General features: G+C 42.8%; 1 protein-coding gene across 5 annotated transcripts in view; it reads right to left on the bottom strand.

Annotated features, from left to right (window-relative positions):
* The window catches only part of fam189a2 (family with sequence similarity 189 member A2), a 114,506-nt gene that overhangs the window by 37,861 nt on the left and 50,292 nt on the right, over positions 1–26,353 (bottom strand). For 4 of the 5 annotated variants that reach the window (XM_048595277.1, XM_048595279.1, XM_048595278.1 and 1 more), the window contains exon 3: positions 11,173–11,283. The exons of the other annotated variant lie outside the window; for it this stretch is intronic. In XM_048595277.1, the coding sequence (XP_048451234.1) occupies positions 11,173–11,283 (111 nt within the window). The remainder of the gene's footprint in view (positions 1–11,172; positions 11,284–26,353) is intronic. 5 annotated transcript variants of the gene reach the window in all.

Genomic DNA, 26,353 nt, shown 5'->3' with positions numbered 1-26,353 from the left:
ATATGTATTTCACTCCAAGGTGAAAATAGTGTAAAAATGAAACAAAAAGGGTGGGGTTTTCCAGGAGGTTAGATCTTACAACTCTCAAAATAATGAAAGAAAGATTTACGTTGTCATAACGTCTTTACCAACTTCAGGATGTTCCAAAGCACTTTCCTGCCAATCAAGTACTTTCAAAGTGTAGTCACTGCTGGTGTAGGCCCCAATGTGTGCACAGACATTAACCAGATAACTTGTCTTTTATTTGGTAAAATTGGTTTAGAGATAGGCACTGGCTATGCTACTGGGAGGAATGTTCCTTTTTTCATTACAGATAGTGGTAGCAGATAGAACTACAGCCTAAGCTTTACAAGCATTTGATCCTTTTATTTACAGATAGAGACATTATAGATACACCTCCAAATCCCACGACCCCAGTTTGAATCTGCTCCGATTTACAGGAGCACAGCGAATCCACAGTTAATGCTCATCACCTGAGCCCAATTCAAGAATTAACAACTGCCTCTTGTTCAAAACAGTAGCATTGGGATGTGTACCTGCTGAATGACTCCATACTTTCTCTTTGGCCATTAGGTTTCCTGATGTTGGGGACATTTCTAGACTGAGCAGGCACATGAAGAGTGGATGGCCAAGCAGCTTAGTTCATCACAGCCAGGACTAGACGGAAGAGCCTACAGCAAGAAGTGATGGCTATTTACACTCTGCTGGTCATTCCCAGGATGCAAAGCAGAACTGTTTCACAAGGTGACATTCCATGCTGCAGGAGATTCTCTTGATTACTTTCTGGCAAACCAAACTGCTCTCACTTACTAAAGAAACCTGCAGCAATTAACCTACAACCACTAGATGGTATTCTGGAGGTCATTAAAGATCAATCACATAAGGCACACCGATTGCGAGTATTTGCTACAAGAACAGCTACAAATAGATGGTGGGCACTGAAATGTTGGGTAGCAGCAATGGCTTCCATCAAGTACTAGTGGTATGAGGCATCTTTAATTTACACTAGCCTAACTAGTGCATCTTTGATTCTTGTCGTGAAAAGGTAGGTGCATTTTTTACTTAAATAATCTAAACCGTTAAACCTCATACCCCAATCTCATGGCTCTCGGGTCACGGCAATGTTCAAACCTCAAAGTGGATCACAAAATGGTGGAAAGTCTGGGAACCACTGCTCAAGAGATTCCTCACCATCCAGGACAAAACAACCTGCCTGATTGGCACCCCACCCACCACCTTCAACCATCACTCCGTCCACCACTATCATACTCTGGCAGCAGTTTGTACCATCTACAGGATGCACGGCAGCATCTCGCCAAGGTTCCCACAACAGTATCCTCCAAACCAGCTACCTCTAACATCTAGAAGGACGAGAGCATCGGATACATGGGAACACCACCACCTGCAAGTCTTCTTCCAGGTCACTGACCATCCTGACTTGAATCTATATTACCATTCCTTCACTGTCGCTGAATCAAAATTCTGGGGCTCTTTCCCTAACAGCATGGTGGGTGTTCCTCCACCACATGGACTATAGCAGTTCAATAAGGTGCCACCTTCTGCAGGGCAATTAGGAAAGGGCACTAAATGCTAGCTCAGCTAGTGATGCCCACTTCCTGTGGCTGAATATATTTAAAAAAAACTTGCTCTCCCAACTACAATGAACAATCCTTTATCAAGTAAGCTGAGGCAGTCTCCACCCAGGACTATCTAATAGCACGAATTGGGAACCAGTGTCAGATTTAGACTTGTGGTCATTGGTTCAAGCTGCACTCCCGAGACTACACTTTGAAATCTGAGGCTGATTCTCATTGGCATGCAAGACTGAAGTAATGTCACACTGTCAGAGGTGCTGTTTTTCTGGATGTGATATTAACTGGAGGCTTTGCCTGGCCTCTCACTTTGTTATGGGGGGTAGATCTCATGGTGTTATTTTGAAGAAGGGCAGAGGCGGTCTCTGCCTGCATTCACCCTTCAACCAACAGCATGAGAAAAAGTAGATTACCTGGTCAGCTGTCACATTGTTATTTGTGGAAATCTGCTCTGAGCATGTTGCATGCCTGATTTCCCTACAACAGTGACTGTACAACAGCTTCATAAGCTGTAAATTGTTTTGGGATGTCCTGAGGCAGAACATTTGATAATAGATATGTAAAGGCATTTCTTTCTTTCTTTCAATTTAACACAGCAGGAACATGAGTAACTGATCTGAGCTTTAGACATTTCACACGGGCACTATAGGCTATGTCCAAAAGAATGCTGGGTTGAAAGTGCCCACACGCCACATTGTTGGGCTATGTATGCTGCAAATCTGCTCAAATGCAGCTAACAGATCTCTACCCATTAAGTTTAATAGAAAGCAAACTGAGATGAGGGAGAGGTGACTCCTGAAACATACTTCCTGTGTGAGACCACAGCTGCAGTATGGGAAAGGATTAGGGACAGGATAATTCTTCAATTGACCTGTAATTGGTCCAAGCAGGTGCACAGCACACTCAAAACAAAAATCAGTTTCCTAGCATTTTGCACCTCTATTTTCACAAATGCGTTAAAAACAGATACATAAATAAAAACTGTAACAGTGACTGCTGCCCCTCTAATGATCCGGTATTGAAGAGATTGAAGGATATGAGCATCATGTTCCTTCAAGATTAAGATAACATCAAAATTAAATTGTTGATTTTAAATCCGAGATAAATCATTTTTTGTTAAGCAAAGCTATTAACGGATATGGACCAAAGGCCGGGATATGGAGATTGGCCACAGGTCAGCCAGGAATGGTGGAACAGACTCAAGGGGCTGAATGGCCTACTCCTGTTCCTACGTCCATAAATAAAATTCCCATTAAGACACAAATCTTGCTGGAGCAGGTCACTGTTGAGGAAATGTCAGCAATGAGAGCTGTTATTAATGTCATTAATATGCCACAACTGCACTTTACAGGAGTCAGCAAAGTAAAGATAGGCTGAATGATCTTTTGTGATGACGTTTTGAGATATGCCATGAGTTATGAACATCCAAAATTTGCTGATTGATTTACTCCAATCTTCCAAATGCTTCACACAAACACCATTGCACTCTCAGCCTCCCCACTATTTTAAGAACTCCTGGATTTTTGTAATAATTGTCCACTAAACTCAAGGAAGTAAGTTACAGCCAGTAATTAACGGTAAATTGAGTTTACTTAATCTGCTTAACTCTTTTACAAAAACAGAAATTGCTGGAGAAACTCAGTGGGTCTGGCGGCATCTGTGGAGAGAAAGCAGAGTTAACGTTCCAAGTCCAGTGACCCTGTGAGAGTCTGTTTTTTAAACTTTGATTTCTCTCAGATCTTTCAGATTTCCAGCATCCACAGTTCTTTGTTTTATTTTAGTGCTTAAATCTTTTGATGAGGTAACACAGAAGGTAAACAAGGGTAATACTGTTGATGTAGTAGAATCATAGAATCCCTACAGTGCAGAAAGAAGCCATTCAGCCCTTCAAGTCTATACTGACCCTCCAAAGAGAATCCCACCCAGACGCAGCCCCCTACCCTATTCCCGTTACCCTGTATTTCCCATGGCTAATCCATCTAACCTGCACATCCCTGAACACAACAGCAATTTAGCATGGCCAATCCATCTAACCTGCACATCTTTGGACTGTGGGAGGAAACTGGAGCACCCAGGGGAAACTCACGCAGACACGGGGAGAATTTGCAAACTCCACACAATCACCCGAGGCTGGACTTAAGCAAGGGTCCCTGGCGCTATGATCTGCAGTGCTAACCACTGAGCCACTGGGTCACCTCAGTAGTGTACATGAGCTTCTCAAAAGGTATTTGATGAATGTCACACAACAGAGTTGTGAGCAAAGTTACAGCTCTTGGAACAAAGGGGATAGTGGCAACGTAGTCATAAAACTGACTAAGTGACAGGAAACAAAAAGTAGTAGAAAACTATTGCTTTCCAGATTGAAGGAAGGTGTACAGTAGGTTTCTTTTTGGGTTGGTGTCAACATCTCTCCTGCTCCTGATATATTATTAATAATTCAGAACTAGCTTTACAGGGCAGTTTCAAAATATGCTTATGATGTGGAATTTGGAAATATTGTGAACTGGGAGAAGGATAGCATAGAACTTCAAAAGGTCATAGATAACATGATGGAATGGGTGGACAAATGGCAGATGAAATTTAATGGAGAAAAGCATGAAGCGGGGGCGAATGCAGAGAAACCATATAAAATAAAGAAGATGGATGAGAAGAGGCACCCGGGTGTAAATGTGCATTATTCATTGAAAGCGGCAGGAGAGAGTAGTTATTAAAGAATACAAATTTAGTTGCAAGGCTTTACTAATAGAAACATAGAATAAGAACAGGAGATTATGTTAAAGCTGTATAAAACATTGTTTTGCCCTCATCTGGAGTACAATATGCTGTTCTGGCCACCAGACTTTAGGAAAGATGTGAAGGCATTAGAGAGGATGTAGAACAGATTCACGAGAATAGTCCCAAGCAGAGGGAACTTCCGTTAAACTGAAAAGTTGGAGAAGATGTGACTTTTCTTATTGGAGGCAACTGAGAGGAGGCTTATCAAGGTGTACAAACTCCGGGAAAGTTTGGACAGAGTAGATAGATAGAGGAAAATTGTTCCCATTGGTGGAAGGAATGAGAACCAAAGAACATAAATGTAAGGTGACTGTAAAAACGAAGGAATGGCAACACAAGGAAGAACAGATTTATGAAGTGAATGGTTAGGATCGGGTACGTACTGCTTGAGGATGTGCTGAAGTCAGGTTCAATTGGGGGTTTGAAAAGGAAATTGAATCATTTTCTGGAAAGGAAAATTTTTCCAGAAAGGCAGGAGAGTGATATTAGGTAAGCTGCTCTTGCAGAGAGCCAGCACAGACACAACTGGCCAAATGGCCTCCTTATTCTAAAGTTTTTGTTAAGTAATGCTCAGAAAGTGATTACATCCCTGCAAAAAATGAATTGTTCTTCAGGAATTAAAAAAAACTCTTACTATTTTACATTTTCAGTTTGCTTTTTCTGTTTCTGTTCTTGTTTCAATCTTTCCATCTCTCTTTTCATTTCTTTCTGTGACCAATTTGATTCAAATGTGTTCTATTTCCTTCTCTGTCATTCCTATCTTTGTTTTTCAATCATTTACAGAGGTCCCAGACATCCTGTTGTCCTCACTGTGCTGTGAAGTATACTTCAGGGCATTTTAGAGCTAAAGGTGAGCAAGTTCTATTTTCGTAATGGGGCTTATCACAAGGTGGCCTACTGTCACAAAGTCTGGGAAATTTGAAAAATGTGTGTGTGCAAGAACGTGTGTGCATAAAGGTCTTAATCTGTGTGCATGCACACACATTGTCTGTATGAAGGTCATTTTTCATAGTGGATTCTGTTCCTCATTCTCAACTCACTTTTTATTTTTTTCCATTTTATATCTACTCAGCATATCTCGTGTGAGACTATACCATTTTATGTAATGTTAGTGCCAAATCATACACACATTATTTATTGCCCATGCATTGGCGAAATGGTTGCATCATAGAGAAGTATGTCTGATTTTCTTCTGAAGCAAGTTTAGTGTTTAATGACAATACAAAATATTACATAGTTCAGGAAAATCCAATTATATTGCTTTCATCAATTTTGATAAAGGTTTTGACACATAATGTCTCTCACGAAAGATTATTCATTATACTGTTGGATGCTTTCTGACCTTCTTACTGTTGGCTCTTTCAATTTTCTATCCCAAGATTATTTTTTAAGACAAGTCCCAGCTCCTGAAGAGTTCAAATTACTCTTGCCGCTGATTAATCAGATTTTGAGTAAGATCCCAGTAGAACTAGAAAACTCTTTTTGCAAATATTTTGGCAACTAGAACCACAGAATGACGGAGGGCAGAAGTACGGCCCTTCATGCCTGCACAGGTTCTCTGCAAGAGTTACCCATTTCTTTTCTTTATTCTTTCACTGTTCATAGGTATCACTGGGAAGATCTCCCTTTATGCCCATCCTTAACTGCCCTTGAACTGAATGGCTTTGTTATGTCCATTTCAGAGGGCATCTAAAGAGTCACAGCTACATTACAATGCATCGGAAGTCACATGTAAGCCAGACTAGCTAAGGGTGGCAGATTTCCTTCCCTAAAGGGTATTAATGAAACAGATGAGTTTTTACAACAATATTTGTCACGGTCATCATTAATGAGATGAGTTTAATATTCCAGATTTATTAGTTGAATTGTAATTCTATCGGCCGGTGTGGTGAGATTTGAACCTGTGTTCAGTAATGTTACCACTACACTACTGTCACCTTTCCCCCACTTCCCCTTGCTTCTTTCCCATGAAAGCTGTTCTTGCTTCAGAGCGGGTGTTGTGTAGATTTATTAGAACGATACCTGGGCTTCAAGTGTTACATTCCAATAAGTGTTTACACAATATTCATATATGTCATATTTACTGGAATTTAGAAAGTTGAGTGACAATTTGATCAAGACTTTTGCAAAATTAGCGAAATGGATAATAGTCAGAAGCTATTTCAACTGGCTGGCAACTGATCTAAAAATTAGAGCCAGACCTTTCAGCTGCACGGAAAATTATGGCAAAGGTTAAAGGGGTGGGGAGTGCTCAGCACGTCTTAAGGTTTCCAGAACAAGTAATAGGACAGATAAAGTGGAAAGAATCAGGAAACTAATTTCAGGCACAGCAGATGTGGGAACAACTATGAGAAGGGGGCAGTCAATGCAGGACCGAGAGTGTTGTGCTTAAATACACGCAGTATATGAAACAAGGAAAGTGAGCTTGTAACGCAGATTGAAATTAGCAGGTATGACGTTGAGGATATCACAGAGACGTGGCTGCAAGGGGATCAGGGCTAGGAACCAAATATCCAAGGAATATCGAAAGCGCAGGTAGATGGGCCGGGGTGGGTACCTTGTTAGTAAGAAAAGAAATTAAATTGATTGCAAGAAGTGATATAGAGTTGGAAGGCGTAGAAACTGTGTGGGTAGAGTTGAGGAACTGCAAAGTAAACATGAGCCTGATAGGAGTTACGTACAGGCTTCCTAGCAGTAGTCAGGATATAGAGAAGAAAATAAATAGGAAATAGAAAAGGCATGTAAGAAAGGCACTATTACAATTATCATGGGTCTTCAATATGCAGGTGGACTGGGAAAATCAGGTTGGTAGCAGATCCCAAGGAAAGGAATTTGCAGAACGTCTATGAAATGTCTACGTTTTTTTGGAGTAGCTTGTTGTACAGACCACTAGGGAACAGGCAATTTTGGATCTGGTGATAGGTAATGAGGCAGACTTGATTAGGTTGCTGAAGGTGCAGGAACCCCCTAGAGGGCAGTGGCCATAATATGATAGCATTCACCCTGCAGTTTGACAGGAAGAAGCTGGAGTCATATGAAGCAGTATTAAAATTGAGTAAAGATAAGTACAAAGACATGAGCGTAGAGCTGGCCAGAGTTAATTGGCAGGGGAACCCATCAGGGAAGACAGTGGAGCAGCAATGGGAGGCATTTCTGGGGGTAATTTTAGAGAAATTCACCCCAAGGAAGAAGAAACATACCAAGGGGAGAATGAGGCAACCATGGCTGTCAAGGACGTCAATTTCCTGAACAATATTTATCCCTCAAACAATATTACAAAGAAGAACAGAAGGTACGTTTGGTGGGATCTTGCTGTGTATAAAGAGCTCACTGTCTTTCCCTCTATCACGTCATTGGCTGTGAAAGCTTTAGGAAGTCATAAGGATGTGAAAGGTGCTACAGAAATGTTTTGGGTTTAAGTTTCAAATACCACACTTCATTCAAAAATCCTTTGTTTGCAATGCAGAACCTAGTTTTTAAATTTAGCGAGGATGAGAAAATTTATATTCTGTGCTCAGATCTACCAGCAACTGCTGGTTGCCACACACACACACATGCCTATCAAACAGCTGTGAGCATGCTCGGAGATTTGGGATAACAGTTGCTCACCGGAGGTGATCGTGAGGTCAAATATCCGGGCTTTGTTGGCTCTGACTGAGAAGTTATGTCACAGATTGTGTTGTTGAATGCCCCCTAGGTTTCATTGTCATTACCATGAAGACAGAGTGCAGTGAAGCACAATGCTTCTTGGATGCCCCTGCATTTCATGGTGACTTTTACTGTTCATTATGTAGTGTGGAGGAATGGGCATTTACCGATGAAAGACCCCAACACAAGTCCCAAAGTGAAAAGCCCTCCAGGTCGTACATTTCCTTCAAGGTTCAGCTGGGACTATTCACGAAGCAGCAATGCCATTCTCCAATCTCTTTTAACAAAAGCAAAAATACTGCGGGTGCTGGAGATTGAAAATAAATTTTAAAAAGTGGCGGAGAAACTGATCAGGTCTGGCAGCATCTCAGGAGAGAGAAGTAATGTTCTCTCCAGTTGCTGCCAGACCTGCTGAGATCCTCCAGATCTTACCAATTTTATCCCCAATCCGTTTTGTTTGCTTCTTCCCCATAGCATTCAATTCTTGAAAAACAAATACCAACTAGAAAACAATGCCCATTGGGATTCCACATCCTTTGACCTACACTGGTTCCCAGTGTGGTAACACTTCTACTTTAAAATTCACTTCTTGTTTGCAAGCTCCTCAATGGACTTGCCCTCCATATCTCATCCCATCTCACTATCCTCTAATATCTCTGCACTCCCCTAATTCTGGTCTTTTGTTCATCCCTGATTTTAATCACTCTGCCATTGGTTGGAGTGGCTTCACTGACCAACTGCATAGACTCTGGAATATCCCATAAATATCTTCACTGTCTCCTCTTAAAACCAATATCTTGACCAAGCTTTTAATCACTGTTTGCTTTATTCATTCATGGATTGATTGATTCATTCATTCATCCAGCATTTATTGACCATCCCTAATTGCCTAGAGGGCAGTTAAGCATCATTATTGTGGGTCTGGAGGACATTAATGAATCAACAATGGTCAGAATTCGATTCTTAATTCCAGACATTTTTTTTTAACTGAATTCAAATTCCCCCCACCATCTGCCATGGCAGGATTTGGACACAGGCCCCCAGAACATGACCTGAGTCTGTGGCTTAATAGTCCAGCGATAACACCACTAGGCCATTGCCTCCCCTATATGTCTTAATATCATGTTTTGTGGCTTAGATGTCAAATGTTTTTTGACGCTGCTGCTGTGAAATATGTAGGAATACTTTATGATGCCAAAGGAAATACAATAAATGCAAGTTGTTGGTATGTCAAGTAAAACTTGCAAAACTTTTTGCGAGGTGTAGCAGGGTTCAAATCCTGTTCTCTTCCTCCCTAGGGACAGGAGTTCTAAAACATTTATGATGTATTTTTAGTTTTTGCAGAAGTCATGAAGCCTATCACATTGACTTGTACAATAAAAGTGCATGGTTAGAGGCAGTGCTCGCTCCAGTTTGGAACCCTTACTAATGGAATGGATGAGTCATTAAAAAGCACTTTCAAGTCCACATTCTGTTCAAACGAAAAGGTAATTCTGTGATGGTATATTCCTTGTGAGAAGTCAAGGGCTGTTTGATGATAACACCCACAAAGGATAAAATTGGGCGCTAGGAGGCTGATTCTAATATAAAATGTTATCTTTGGAACCAAGCATCGAATCTCTCATTTATATTTTTCAAACATAAGATGTTTAAACTAAGGCCCATTTTGCCCTCAAAGGTAAAAGATTCCATTGCACTATTTCAAAGGAGAGCAAGGGAGTTCTCCATGAATATTTGGGCAATATTTATCTCCCCAAGTAACATCACAAATAAACATATTATCTGATCTTTATTACGATGCTGTTTGTAGGACCTTGCTGTGTGTAAAGTGACTACACTTCAAAAAGTCCTCCTTTGGCAGTGAAGCACTTCGGGAGATTAAGAAAGGTATTGTATGATGCAAGGCTTCTCACATTCTTTAAAGGCAGGAGTCAAAGTGGAAAACTGGACAGATTAATCATCTCCTTTACAGAAAGCCAGAGTTAACTACAATAGAACTTCCTGAGATGAAAGATACCACCCACTCACGATTTGAATCAATGGATGACATGCCAAAAGTGGAAAAATTTGAGCAAAAAGGCTTAATACTCTGCTCAAAAAAAATCATTAAATCCCTCTCCATTTGTTTAGCCCCCACATGGATTGATCTCTGTTGTGTTCTTTAAAAGGTTAAAAGGGAGGTTTCCTAGAATCATACAATCCCTACAGTGTGGAAGCAGGCCACTCAGCCCATTGAGTCCACACCGACTCTCTGAAGAGCATCCTACCTAGACCCCATCCTACCTAGACCCATCTCCCTACCCTATCCCTGTAACCGTGCATTTTCCATGACTAATCCACCTAACCTACTCATACATGGACACTACAGGCCATTTAGCATGGTTAAACCACCTAACCTGCACATCTTTGGGCTGTGGGAGGAAACCGGAGCACCCGGAGGAAACCCACGCAGACACGGGGAGACTGTGCAAACTCCACACAGACAGTCACCCGAGGGTAGAATCAAACCCGGTCCCTGGTGTTGTGAGGCAGCAGTGCTAACCACTGAGCCACCGTGCTGCACTTAGGTGTATTAGATTCTATTCTATTGTATTTGAAATGATGTTGAATTTTTGTAGACTAAATATCTAGGAGCTGTGTCTATTTCCAGGAGCGTTGGTAAACAAAGGACAGATTTAAGATAATTGGTAAAGAAAAGGAACATATTTTTTCACACAATGTGTTGTGGTGATCTGGAATGCAGTGCCTGAGAGGGCTATTGAAGTAGATTCAACAAGAACTTTCAAACAGCAAAGAACATATGGCGCCACGGGAAAGAATCTGGGGAGTGGGACAGATTGAATAACTCTTTCAAAGTTAAACATGTGAGAGATAAAAGCGTGGAATGATGTTAAAGTAGGTGGGAAGAAGCTGGTGTATAACAAACAACAGCACAGGCAGATGGGCTGAATGATCTCCTTCTGTACAATGTCATTCTATGCTTACTAGTGGAACCAGACAATTGTTGAATATGAATATGACTTCTCGTTCTTCAAAGGTAAACTTTAGCAATTCTAGTAATTTCCAACAGCTAACTCCATTAGCAGAGTCTGTCATCATCAGCACCAACCCCCACTCCATTGCTAATCAATAAGAATATCAACCCTATGACACTCACCAGCTCACAGTCCACGATGCCAGACACAAACTGAGCACTCTGGCATGAGAGAACGAATCCAGCCAAGTTCAGCAGCACACAAACAACAGACAGCAGGATGAAAAGGTTTACCTAGAGCAAGAGAAGACATCAATGATCAAAGGGCTGCTCCATCATCATTCTCACACAGAAGTTCACATTCTCCAGTAAAGGGGAGAGCTGCCTGCAAAACACGGGCAGGCTGGGCCTTCTCTATGTTTCAACAGTGGAGACTGCTAGACATCTTTACAGCTCATACAGTTTGATAGGTTGGGAATATAGATCATGTTTCCAATTGTGGGGGAATACCGGAAGTAAGAGTCATAAATTTAAGGTTAAAAAGTAATCAAAGCTCCTTAGACCACACCTTCCAAAGCCATGACCACTTCCATGGAGAAGAACCTTTAAGATTCTCTCCAAGCCACTCACTATCTTAGCTTGGAAATATATCGCTGTTACTTCAGAGGGCACTGGCTCAAAATCCTGGAACACTCTCCCTAAAAGTATTGTGGGTCTACCTACAGCTCGTGGACTGCAGCGGATCAGGAAGGCAACTCACTACCACCCTCTCTAAAGTACCAAGGAATGGCAATAAATGCCAACCCAGCCAGCAGTGCCAGCCAAGAATGAATAACTATTAAATCCAACGAGGAATTCAGGAGACATTCCTCTGCCTAGTGAATGGTGAGAAAGCAGAACTTGCTACATCAAGGCACAGTTCAGGCGAATAGCATAGAAACCTTTAAGACAAGCCGCGGATAGACATGAGGGAGGGATAAATTGAAAGATATGCTGATGGTGGGGGAGGGCAATTGAAGTAGGTTCTAGGTACTGGTGGGAGAGCATGGGAGGCCCTCTGAACTCCATTACTCAGCAGGAATTCAAATACAGAAAACGCCAGAGTTGAAAAGGCAGCACAAGACCTTCAGCACCAAGATTTGAAACATGTAAAATGATAGCTTTAGAAATCATAAATTTTGTGCGTGGGGGGGCATGGTTTGCAACAACCTGTAAGCAAAGTTGCTGTTCATTAGAATCTCAGTAGGGGGCGACAGCATAAGCCAGGCATTGACCATAGCCCTAAGACTATAAGACTTATGAGCAGAAGTAGGTCTGCTTTGAGACTGCTCTGACATTTCATGAGATCATAGCCAATCAGATAATCCTCAACTCCATTTTCTTGTCTTTTCCACATAATCAGTAAAGGAAATAGGGGTTAAAAATCTGTCTGTCTTTCTCAGCATTGAACATACTTATCGACATAACCTCCACAGCTTTCTTTGATAAAGAATTCCACAGATTCAGAAGCTTTAGAGAGCGGAAATTCCTTTTCATTCCCGACTTAAATGGGCAACCTTTTATTCTGAGGCTACGTTCTTTGGTTCTAGACTCTCCCACAAGGGGAAACAACCTCCCCATATCTGTCCTGTTAAATCTCCTAAGAATCCTTAATGTTCCAATAAGATCATTTATCATTTTTCTAAGCTCCGAGTACAGCCCCACCTCACTCAACCTTTCCATATAAGGCAGTGCCTCCACACTTGCTATCAACTCACTGAATCTTTGTACTGGCTCCAATGCCAGTATATCCTTCCTAAGGAAAGGGTACCAAAACTTTTCACAATATTCTAGGTGTGGTTAAATTAGTGCCTTAAATAATTTAGCAACGTTTTAGCAACTATTTTAGGAATATAGGAGCAGGAGTAGGCCATTCAGCCCCTTGAGCCTGTTCAGCAACATTCAATAAGATCATGGCTCATCTATGATCTAACCTCATATACCTGCCTTTGGCCCATATCCCTTAATAGCATGCTTAATGAAAATGCACCTATCAGATTTAAAACTAACAACTAATCCTGCATCAACTATCATTTGTGGAAGAGAGTTCCAAACATCTGCCATCCTTTATGTGTAGAAGTGCTTCCTAACATCTCTCTTAAACAGTCTGGCACTAATTTTTAACATGTGCCCTTAGTTCTAGATACCCCAACCAGCGGAAATAGTTTATCTTTATCTACCCTGTCTTTTGTGCTAATAGTGTCAAGATCATAGGTTCAATCTCTGTATAGCCAATGTTGCTGGTTTCCACACAACAAATTTTATATACCATTCCCTATGAAAAACATTTCATTTGCCTTCACTATTACCCGCTGAACTTGGATGCTCGTTTTTTTATGATTCATGCGCTAGGAACACCAACACCCTGTGCTGCAGCTTTCTGAAGTCTTTTCTCAATTAAATAATATACAGTTTTCCTATAATCCTCTCAACATAGTGAATAACCTGACATTGTCTTCATTATATTCCACAGCCAAGTTCTTGCCCACTTGCTTAATCTATTATCCTCCGTCGACTTTCTGCAGCATCCTCACCACTTATCTCCCCACCTATTTTTGTGTCATCCGCAAACCAAGTGACATTACATTCACTTCCCTCATCTAAGTCATTCATATATATTGTAAATAATTGTAACCTCAGCACTGATTCCTTTGATGCTCCACTAGTTGCAGGTTGCCATCCCAAAAATGTCCCCCTTATTCCATCTCTCTGTCTTCCAGTAGTTAGCCAATCCTCTGTCTATGCCAATATACTTCCTCCAACACCATGGGCTTTTATTTTAATAAGTAGCTTAATGTGCACTACCTTATCAGACACCTTTTGAAAATCAAATATATCACATCAAATGCTCCCTATATTTACACTGCTTGTTACCTACAGTCAGAGAGTTATAGAGATGTACAGCATTGAAACAGACCCTTTGGTCCAGCATGTCCATGCCTACCAGATATCCTAAATTAAGCTTGTCTCGTTTGCCAGCATTTGGCCCATATCCCTCTAAACCCTTCCTATTCATATACCCGTCCAGTGCCTTTTAAATGGTGTAATTGTACCAGACTCCACCACTTCCTCTGGCAGCTCATTCCATACATGCACATCCCTCTTTGTGAAAAATTTGCCCCTTGGGTCCCTTTTAAATCTTGCCCCTCTCACCTTAAACCTATGCCCTCTAGTTTTGGACTCCCCCACCCCGGGGAAAAGACCTTGTTATCTCATTCCTCAGATAATTCTAGTAAATTTGTCAGGCATGATTTCCCCTTCATAAAGTTGTGCTAACTCTGGTGGATAATAGCATTTCCAAATGCTCTGCGTTTGCATCCTTTATAATCAGAACTTTTGACATTCCAAGCAGTCAAAAATGATAATATTTCTTTAGAGAAAGTTTGAAGCAAATACATCATAACTCAATAAACAATTCATACATACTTAATTGTTTCATACATTGATTGCAACCCATAGTTTTCCTAGCACTCATCCATCTGTCTAAGAAGCAGCAGTCCCAAGAGTTGGTTAAATGCACATATATCCTCTAATCACAAATGATAACCATCAGAATTTCACACTGACAGTCAGCATGTTAATGGTCACTGACAACTGACCCACAATCATCTGATCATCGAGTTCATTCCAGACTGGGGGTGCTCTCTTCTAAATTTCCGGAATTAATTGTAGAATTTCTGTCCAACACAGGAATACTTCCAAAAACACACACGTGCATACAAGCACAGACATAAACACATCCAAAGACAGACAGACAGACACACACACACACACAGGCATAAATGCACAGCAGTAAATATGTGCATGTGTATATAAATACATTTGCAGAATGCGTGTACAGATGAGCACGTATATACAACACTTGCATACATGCACCAAAACAGAAAATGCAGGCACAGACATGCAAACATAGGTACACATTCTCAAATATTCACACACATACACAAGCTTACAGACATGCACACACAAACACACACACACACACCCAGGAACACATACATAGACACAGAGACAGCGATGAACATATAAACGCTGACAGATGTAGGTCACAGACATAATGGACTAGACAGAATATTTCAATATTTGTGGAAGCATCTAGCTTCTTGCCTTAATGAGAATCTATGATATACAGTAACCTGGTTTAGGAACAGACTAAGTTTAAATAACAGAGATTATAGGAGAAGGAATAGGTAATAATAAGGAAAAGCTATATTAAATCACAGCTAGGGATAAAGCCTCAGTCTTGTACACTGAATTGGGTCATTCATCATCTCAGCAATGAGATATATTGCTGACTGCAAGCTGCTAACTCAATGAAAGATTGATTCATCACACCAGTAGCTAGGTAATATGTGGTTAGAAAATACATTCTCAGAATAATATTACCTACCAAATCAATGTCACCGAGTCCCTCCATATCCATGTTGTTCCCTCATTTGGCAACCTCCTCCATTATTGTACCCACTTCTTGAAATTTTATTGCCTCGTTAACTAATTAAAGTTTTTAGGAAGGAATAACTGTGGGCTAAATCATACATTAATTTTGTTAAGAGCGAGTTACAATGACATTTTTGGAGGGATTTGCACTTAGTGAATTAATGCTATATCTTACTGAACATGGTTCCTTAACTACCTACCCTGCATCTGTGGCACCCCTCACTCCAATTCTATTCCCATCTTACCACATGCCGTTTCCATAACGACTCTAGATATCCGCCAACAAACCAGCCTCCCTGCTGCCTTGGCTACCTTTAGAAGGCTGCTGTGTACACTGGCATTCCGAACCGCGCTGCTTGGTCAATGATGTTTTCTGAAGATATCGGAGAAGGGAAAGATGGCGCCATTGTTCTCCAACAGGCACCAGTAGGTCCTGGTTGAGAGGTTGATACAAAACAGAGGTGATGCCACAGGAGGTCACGCCACCAACCCTGCCAGCTTGGTCCAAGGTCACTAATGGGTCAGTGTTGTGAAACTATTAACAGCAAACATGGGAGAGAACTGGCCTGCAATTGGAGACACAATTCTTCCTCCCTACTTATGGGCAACTGTTCTCAATTGGGCTAGTAATCGAATTTTTCCCAGGCATTTTAGCAGTTTTGGTGGGATATATTTGCCCCATGTATTTTGAGCTCTGGAAAAATATACCCACAATCTTTATCACCTAGAAAGACAAGTTCCCATCTGAGTCGCAAGCTATCCTGATTTGGAAACATATCACCACTCCTTCAGTGTCACAGGGTCAACATGTCCTAACATTGGGAGTGTCCCAAGGACTGCAGCTGTTCAAGAAGACAGCTGACCCTCACCTTTCAAGGGCAATTAGGGATGGGCAAAAAATGCTGACATAGATGAAATGTCCACAACCCACAAGAGAATGCTGCAAGAAAGGTGAAAGGAAGAGAGGCTGCAATTGGAAAAAAAATAAAAGTAATTTATCCATATTACAATCACAGGGAAACATTATACCTCTTGAATGTACAGCACAGAAAATGCAATTCTAGACAATCGCTTTATGCCAGTGTTCTTAAAAATTCACTCATGGCACCTAGGTGTTGCTGGCTGGGCCATGATTTATTTTCTATCCCTAGTTCCCCTTGAGAAAGTGGTGGTGAGCTTCCTTCTTTAACCACTGCAGTACCTGTGCTGTAGTTAGACCCACAATGCCCTTAGGGAGGGAATTCCAGGATTTTGACCCAGTGACAATGAGGGAACAGCAATATATTTCCAAATCAGAACAGTGAATGGTTTGGAGGGGATCTTCCCATGTATATGTTGCCCTTGTCCTTCCAGATGGAAATGGTTGTGGGTTTGGAAGGTGCTGTCTCAGGAGTCTTTGTGAATTTTTGCAGTGCATCTTCAATATGGTTCACACTGCTGCTCCCGAGTGTTGATAGGGGAGGGAGTGAAAGTTTGTGGGATGCTTTGTCTTGGATGGTACAAAGCAAGGTTTATGCCCTCAGTGAGCTCCTTCAACCTCTATTTCATTTAATCCTGTTAGCATATCCTTGTATTCCTTTCTCTCTCTCTCTTTCATTCATTAACTTGCAACAGGAATGTGAGAAGCATCAGAAGCCATTCTGTAGACCTTGAACAATCACTAAGACACATTGAGGTAAGTCACAGTCACTGATGGCCATGAACTCTGGAGGCTGACTGTTTGATAGGGCATTGGAAGAAGCAAACAGAAACAAAACTTGGCTGATTGAGAAGGGGACCCAGACAAAACAGAGGCCAGTGAATCATGTACCATTGTCTTCCTCTGAAGCAGATGTTGAAGAGACTGTGATTCAGAGCCACACCAAGCGATACATAACACAGTGTTGACCACTATGGGGCAAACTGTCTTCTTACTAGATGCAAGTCTCCTGCTTATTTAAAGGTCAACATCTCAGAGAGTGCAACCCTCCCTCAGTCCAGGAAGTCTCACTCAGGCCCTTCTCACTCAGTGAACAGGGTTTTACATTGTACCATATCAATGCTGGTATTGATGGCAGTATGATGACATCCTGGACCATGGCATTTTTGATGGTGATGGTCAAACCAAACACCTTACAGGTGTGAGAGACACTGTCCATTTGCCACTGCAGTTGTTTCTCTGTCTAGAATGCTACAGCAATATTACCGCTATTGAGCAACTCTCCATTGAGGACTTGCTGAGCTTTGTGTCCTGGGTGAGCAACACTCAACAGCTTTCCAACAGTTCTGTCACTAATACACACCCTCTGTGATAATCTGAAGGCATTTGGCAGCAACAAAGACAAGGATATGCCAGAAGTGTTGGTGCCAGAACATAACACATGACAAAGTGGGCAGGAAAGTGGATTTTAGGCTGAGATGAGGTAGCCATGGTTGTATTAGAAGATGGAGCAGGCTCGAGGGAATGTTGCCTACACCTGCCCCCTACTTCTTATAACTCTGTTTGACCCAGTGAAAATGCCAAAAGTTTCCGAAGTTGGCTGAGGGAGTGTTGCACTGTCTGAGAGTCATCCTTTGAATGAGATTTCAAGGAAAGTCCCATCTCAAATGGATGTAAAAGATCCATGACCACTAGTTTGAAGAGGAGTTAAATTGCCTGACCAATATTTGTCCCTTAATTAGTACATTACAAACAAATACATTCATTATACATGGATTTTGGACATATAGTTGGAGGTAAAATATTTGTGGCGTTTTGGGGAAGCAGTATAACACTGGGATATTTGAACAGCCTTTTTTTAAAAATTCTCTCCTGGGTCTCGGGTGTCATTGGCTGGGCCAGCATTTATTGCCCATCCCTAGTTTCGATTTGATTTATTACTGCCACATGTACCGAGGTACAGTGAAAAGTGTTGTCTTACCTGCTTTACAGGCAGATTGTACTATACAAGTGCATCAGGGTAACAGAACAGAGTGCAGGATACAAATGTTACAGCTGCTAAGAGGATGCACAAAGAGATCAACATTAACATTAAAGAGGCTCATTTCTCTCTCATTAAGTTGTAACAGGAAGCATTAGAAGGCATTCTGTATACCTTGAACAATCTATGAGCAATGCAACAGGGAATTTGCTTGTTTTAGGTTTGCTCTTTAAAAAGTGTTGCATTTACTTCTTACAAACGTACTTATAAAAAGAAAACTGAGCTCCTTTTAGATTTTCCCTTCAGGCTGACCTGACAGTAAGTCTACCAGGATGACAGTTATGCTACAATATGAAGCTGCATTCACTGACTGAGAAGGGCCTGAGTGAGAGCTCCTGGACTGAGGAAAGTTTGCACTCTCTGAGTCACTGCCTAAGGATCGTTGGTGAATTTATAGACAGTACTTATAGACAGTACACATAGCTGCAACTGAGCGTTGGAGGGAAGGAGTGGCTGTTTCTAAAGGAAGAGCCAATCAAGTGGGCAACTTCGTCCTGGATGGTGTCGAGCTTTGAGTGCTCTTCGAGGCGCACCCATCTAGGCAAGTGGGGAGGATTCCATCACACTCCTGACTTGTGCCTTGTAGATGATGGAAAGTCAGGAAGTGAGCTATTCCCAGCAGTAATCCTAGCCTCTGATCTGCTCTCGTAGCCACTGTATTCATCTCTTCACTTTTCATTGATGGGAGGTGGACATCACTGACTAGGCCAGTATTTATTGCCCAGGGGGTAATTGAGAGTCAATGACATTGCTGTGGGTCTGGAATCACATGTAGGTCAGACCGAGTAAGGATGGCAAATATCCGGTCCAAAAGGAACCAGATGGATTTTCCCCACAACCAGCAACTATTTCATGGTTATCATTAGACTTTTAATCCCAGAATTTTTTAATTGAATTCAAATTCCACCATCTGCCATGGCAGGATTCAAATACAGGTCACCAGAACATTACCTCTGTCTCTATTAATAGTCTAATAATAATACCACTAGGCCATTGCCTCCGCTTAAAATGGTGAATCCAGTTGAGTTTCAGGTCAATGGTAATCCCCAGGATACTAACCTTATGATAGAAGCAGCTGAAGATGTTTGAGCCTAGGACACTACCCTGAGGAATGCCTGCAGTGATGCCCTAGAGCACAGATGACTGACCAAAAACAACTACAACCATCTTCCTATGTGCCAGGAATGACTCCAACCATCGGAGAATTTGCCCTCTTATAACCATTAACTCATGCTTTGCTAGGGCTTCTTGATGCCACACTCAGTGGAATGCAGCCTTGACGTCAAGAGCTGTCACTCTCACCACACTCTGGAATTCAGCTCTTTTGTCCATGTTTGAACCGAGGCTGTAATGAGATCAGGAGCTGAGTGGCCCTGGCGGAACCCAAACTGGGCGTCACTGAGCAGGTTATTGCTGAACAGGTGCTGCTTGATAGCACTGTTACTGAAACCTTCCATCACTTTACTGATGACCGAGAGGAGACTGCTGGGTTGGATTTGTCCTGCTTTTTGTAAACAGCACATACCTGGGCAATTTTCCACATTGACGGGTAGATGCCAGTGTTGCAGCTGTACTGGAACAGCTTGGCTAGAGATACAGCAAGTTCCGGAGAACAATGTCTTCAGTACTATGACCCCAAAAAGTAGGGGGTTGATTTGTTGGCTCAAAGATTTTTCAGTTGAAATCACGGAATGTTGTCAGGGCACACATTCTCTGCATCATCCAGTGCCTCCAACAATTTTTTGATATCGCTTGTAGTGAATGGAATTGGCTGAACACCGGCCTCTGTGATGTCGCGGACCACTGGAGGAGGCAGAGGTGGATCTACCCAAAAGCACCAACATGATGGGCCAAACAGTTTAATTTGCTGTACGATCCTATTGGACATTGGGGTTTATGGGAGCTGGCTGCACAAATGGATTGCCACATTTCCTGTATTTCACCACTGACCACATTTCCAAAACTAAACCATGGGCTGCGAAGCACTTTGAGGTGACGTGAAGTATTGAAAGGTGCTATATGAAGGCAATACTTTCTTTCACTGCGGCACAGTATAATCGAGGGCAGACAGATAGGAGACAAGAGTCTGTGTTGTGACAAAATGCATTCGAACACGTCGGCCCCAGAAAGCGAAACTAAAATCAGGACTCACCACATTACCTTAAAGGTACTTTGGTGATTTCAGACTGAAAAATCTTTATGAGTCAACAAATCAAACCCCCACTTTTTGGGGTCGAGAGAGGTTTTTCAATACCACTGGCAGCAAGAAATTCATTGATTAATGGTAGCGGCATGTGTTCCTGCTAAAGTTACAGGGAGCTCCAGTTAATGTTTATTTAGTAACAGACAATTTATCTTTCCAAAGATAGAAAAACCTACACTTACATTGCATCTTTCACCCCCTAAGGATGTGCCAAAGCGCTTATCTCAATTAACAATGCTCATTGTTATGAAGGATTGTTCCAATCTGCACAGTAGGCCTCAAATTACCCTGAGACTGTACTTTGTACAGTCACAATCGCTACAGATGCCCTACATCATGCAGTATTATCAAAATTTGATGTGATACCCATAAAACAACAATTTGGTTCAATGAATCCACGCTAAACAGTACAAACTGAGGCACAGTTGGCAAGTAATATCTAAGGGACAAGAGAAAAATCAGGTGATATGTAAGTGAAATAACTCCACAGAGGCCGGTATCCTGTTGCCTATTCACCCTTTATTTACACGTGGAGAGGACTTGACACTGATCCAGCTTCCTCAGAGCCAGCTCTCAGAGTGAGTTGAATCTCTGACACTCGTGTTTATATCTGTCAGCCAGGGCTCTGTGTTTGGAGCAGATTAGCAGCCCCAATCAGGAATCTCCGATTCTATTAGGTCCACCTGGCTGACCTTGTTACAATCACTACATCTCTCCCCTGCTGAGTTCGAGAATATTTTGTAGCTCCTTCTGGGACATTTTAGCACCGGGTCAGGTTCCTCCAACTTTGCCTCTGATATGGGCTGTGTGTAATGCACAGTGATTGATTGATTGATTTTATTGTCAGGTGTACCGAAATACAGTGAAAAGCTTTGTTTATGAGTGGTACAGGCAGATCACTGCAAGCAAAGGATGTACAGATCAAAAAGACAGAGGCACACAGGTTACACGATTTGAGGCTACAGTCCATTCAACAGTCTGATAACGGCAGGGAAGAAGCTGTTACTGAACCTGTTTGTGCGTATGTTCAGGCTTCTGTATCTCCTGCCTGATGGAAGTGTCTGTAGGAGGTCATTACCGGGGTGCAATGGGTCTTTGATGATGTTGGTCGCCTTTCCATAGCAGCGAGCCATGTAAACGGAGTCCATGGATGGAAGGTTGGCTTCTGTAATGTTCTGGGCTGTGCACACCACCTTCTGTAATTTCTCACAGTCCTGGGCAGAGCAGTTGCCATACCAAGCCGATACGCGCCCGGACAGTATGCTTTCAATGGTGCGTCTGTAGAAGTTGGTGAGGGACCAATGTGCCAAATTTTCTGAGTCACCTGAGGAAGAAGAGGTGATGTTGTGCCTTCTTGACTGTTGCATCTATGTGGGAAGTGCAGGACAGTTCGTCGGTTATTTTCACTCCAAGGAACTTGATGCTCTTCACCATCTCAACCTCAGCTCTGTTGATGTAGATGGGGATGTGTTCACCTCCTTTCTTACTGAAACCAATGATCAGTTCTTTAGTTTTGCCGACACTGAGAGACAGACTGTTTTCTTTGCACCACGTCACCAAGCCCTCTATCTCCCTTCTGTATTTTGACTCGTCACTGTTAGATATCCATCCCACTACAGTGGTGTTGTTAGCGAACTCGTAGATGGCGTTCATTTGGAATTTGACAACACAGTTGTGGGTGTACAGGGGGTACAGTAGGGGGCTGAGGACACATCCTTGGGGTGTTCTAGTGTTGAGTGTTATTGTGGAAGAGGTGCAGTTACCTATCCTCACTGATTATGGCCTATGGGTCAGAAAGCTTAGGATCCAATTGCAGAGGGCGGAGCCAAGACCGAGGTCATTGAGGTCAGTCTGGAGGGGATAATGGTGTTGAAGGTGGAGCTGTAGTCAACGAGCAGGAGTCTGATGTAGGTGTCTTTGTTGTCCAGATGTTCCAGTGCAGGGCTAGGGATATGGCATCATCTCTGGCTCTGTTATGTCGGTAGGCAAACTGTAGAGGATCGAAGCAGGTTGGGAGACTGGGGTTGATGTGGGCCATGACCAGCCTCTTGAAGCACTTCATGATTACTGAAGTCAGAGCCACTGGGTAGTTGCATGTGCTTTCTTGGGTACTGGGATGATGGTGGTCTTCTCGAAATAGGTGGGGGCTTCGGCTTGTAGAAGGGAGAGGTTGAAGATGTCGGTGAATACCTCCACCAGTTGGTCCGCACAGGATCCAAGTGCTCGGCCGGGGACACTGTCCGGGCCTATCGCTTTCCTTGGATTAACTCCCAGGAAGACTGATCTGACGTCTGAAGCAGTCAAAGTCAGAAATCACACAACACCAGGTTATAGCCCAACAGGTTTATATGAAAGCACAAGCTTTCGGAGCGGTGCCGGAGGGAACATGTTTCTCTGGGGCTGTCGGGCCAGGCGCCCCCCACTCCTTACACTGTTTCATTTTGTATCCCATAATGTCGTTTAGGCATTGCCACCCACAGCACAAGTCTGTTTGGTAGGTCTGGGCCTCTGACTTGGTCCAGTACTGCTTCTTGGCCTCCCTGATGACTTGTGGAGGTCATATCTGGATTTTCTGTATTGGTCCAGGCCACACGACTTGAATGCTGCACGTCTGATCTTCAGTAGGGAGTGGATTTCCTGGTTCATCCAAGGTTTACGGTTAGGGAACAATCAGATTGACTTCTTTGGTACACAGGCCTCCACGCATTTGCTAATGAGGTCTGTGACAGTAGCTCACCTCCTGCACCCAGAGCATCTCGGAAGAAATTCATTCTCCTCTCCAGGTGGCAAAGGCATCTGGGTGGCGACGTCTGTCATGTCCATCTCAGATTCCAAGGTATCTGCAACAAGGTATCTACAAGTTTGCTAACAACACCACCCTCTCATGACAGATAGGGAGAACCCACGGGTTCCAGAGCAGTCGGGAAGGCAGTTAGGAGCCAGGCATGTTTTGCTCCCGCACACATGCTTGTTCAGGACCAACACATCTACCTGAACTTGATACGTCACTGGACCTGGCCTGGTGTCGACCATGCCTCTTACCCAGGCAGGGCCATTCCCATAGTTCCTACACCAAACTTCGCCCCCTGAAGTAAACTGACTCTCTCGCTTAGCAGATCCTTGTGTCCAGCATTGGCGCTCCTGATACAGTTTCACCCTTCCCCCCCAGGTTTATGGGAAGATCAGATTTAACCTGGTACAGGGTCTTCTCCTCATTGGCTCCTCTCCTGGGGCTATCCCTGTAGTTGCACGATGGGTGGTCCTATAATTAAAACAGGAACTGGGACAGTTTGGTTTGTGTAGAAGCTGTCGGCTGTTTCTTTAAGTCTGCCACCAAGGTTTGGACTGCTCTTTCTGCCAGACCATTGGATAGTGGATGGTATGGAGCTGTCCTTGTATGATGAATACTATTCGACTTTAGGAAATACTCAAATTCCCTGCTGGTAAATGATAACCCATTATCTGTGACCAACACTTCCAGGAGTCTGTGTTTTGCAAATAATGCGTGCAGTTTTTCTATCATCATCGTGGAGTTTGACGAATTAACTCTACGCAGGTCCAGCCACTTTGAGTGGGCATCCACAATGACTGAGAACATTGGGCCCATGAAAGGACCTTCGTAGTTGACATGTAACTGAGTCCAGGGTTTACCCGGCCATTCCCACAAATGTGGGGGAGCTGCTGGCAGTTATTTTTGTTCTTGTTGGCATTGTGGGCACTGCCCCACCAATGTGGTTATATCCCAATCCTGGCCACCAGACATAACTTCTCGCCAACATCTTCATTTTGGATGCCCCTGGTACGACCCTGGTGGAGTTCAGCCAGTATTTAGTGGCAACCTTTGCTCGGGACAATCACTCTTGCTCCTATTAATAATATGTCATCCTCCATGGTGATCTGGTCTCTCCAGGTCCAAAAAGATTTCAATTCTGGTTGTGACGGCCCTTTGGTTTCTCCCATCACCAGCAGCTGTTTCAGTTTTGACAGGACCGGATCTTTCTGCGTCCAAAGTCTGATATGGTCAGCTGTGACTGGAAGTGTGTCCAGACAATTTAGAACCGTTATGGATTTTTCCAGTGACGACACCACTGGTGTGTATCATTCCAGGGGGAGGCAGCTTAATGCATCCGCATTTGATACTTGACCTTCCAATTTGCTCCAACATGTAATTATTCACACTTAGAATTACAGCCCACCGCTCAATTTGACCTGAAGCTACAGGCAGCACTGCCTTGTCCTCTTTAAGTAGACCTCGCAGGGATTTGTGTTCCATTATTATTACAAATTTATGTCTGTAAAGGTATTGGTGGAACTTCTTGACTCCAAATATGACTGTCAAACCTTCCTTCTCTATCAGGGTATATGTATGCTCTGCATTAGCCAAAGTCCTGGATGCATATGCTATTGGGCATTCTTCTCCATTGGGCCACCTGTGGGCTAATACCACCCCAATGCCATACGGGGAGGATCACATGTTAACAACAGATCTTGCTTGGGACCATAGTGTGCCAACACCTTAGAGGATGATAGCTGTTTCTTCACTTCCCTGAAAGCTACAGCTTGGCTACGCAACCATTTCCAAGGCTGACCCTTTTTTCGTTAAAAGAGTTGATGGAAAGGTGCCAGGATGGAGGCCAAGTTATGTGTGACCTTTCCATAATAATTCACCAGCCCAAGGAAAGAGCTACATTCCGGTACTGATGTAGGAGCCAGGGCACCTTTGGTCATCCTCACTTTATATTCCAACAGGTGTAACCCGGTCTTGTCGATTCTGCAGCCCAAGCAGGTTATTTGGGGTGCCTGGAACACTTCTAAGGCGTATGCCCATCTAGGAGAAATATCTAAGAGCTATGTCCAAATTCTCTAAGTGTTCTTTATTGGTCTTTCCTGTTATTTAGCACATCATCCAGATAAATGGTGACCTGGGGTAGACCTTGTAAAATATTTTCATTTGTCTGCTGAAAGATTGCACAGGCTGACAATACCCCAAAAGGCAGTCTCGGATATTGGTGCAAACCCTTATGGATGGAATTAATTGTAGCATACTTCTGGGAATCCTTGTCTAACCACAATTGCAAAACTGCATGGCTCATGTCCAGCTTCGTCAAGGACAGCCCCCTTGCCAGATCTGTATATAAATCCTCTATGCGAGAGATTGGTTATTTATCCAGCTGTGAAAAGTGGTTTACCACTTGTTTAAAATCCCTACAAAGATGAACTGACCAATTGGGCTTCATAATTGGCACAACCAGTGCTGCCCAGTCCACAAACTGGACTGGTTTGACAATTCCTTTGCTTACCAGCCTTCTGATTTCTCCCTCTACTTTTGTGCAGGATGCAAATGGCAGGGAGCAGCCCTTGCAGAATCATGGAATTACTTCCTGGTCAACATGCAAGGTGACCTTGGCTCCTTTGATAGTCCCTAGACCTTCCTGAAAAACGTCCAGGTATTTAACCAGGAGTTCACTCAGGCAGCCATTTTCTAATCGAAAAATGTTGAGCCAATCGAGGGAATCTTTCTCAACTAATATCGCCCCGATCAAGTTGGGCCAAAGCCTATTAGTTCTGCGATCACTGAAACAGGGCACGGTTATCAATATCCACTAGAATCGGGTTACCATTTAACCAGACATTTATTTTGATTGGTTCTGATTTGGATGTTGCTACCAACTGTTCCAAACCAGATGTAAGTGGATTTTCCAGGATGTGCACTCTCTTGGATAAC

The sequence above is a fragment of the Rhincodon typus genome, chromosome 3 (assembly GCF_021869965.1).
Source record: "Rhincodon typus isolate 14 chromosome 3, sRhiTyp1.1, whole genome shotgun sequence".
In the NCBI taxonomy this organism is placed as follows: domain Eukaryota; kingdom Metazoa; phylum Chordata; class Chondrichthyes; order Orectolobiformes; family Rhincodontidae; genus Rhincodon; species Rhincodon typus.
This window is presented reverse-complemented; position numbering and strand designations above follow the sequence as displayed.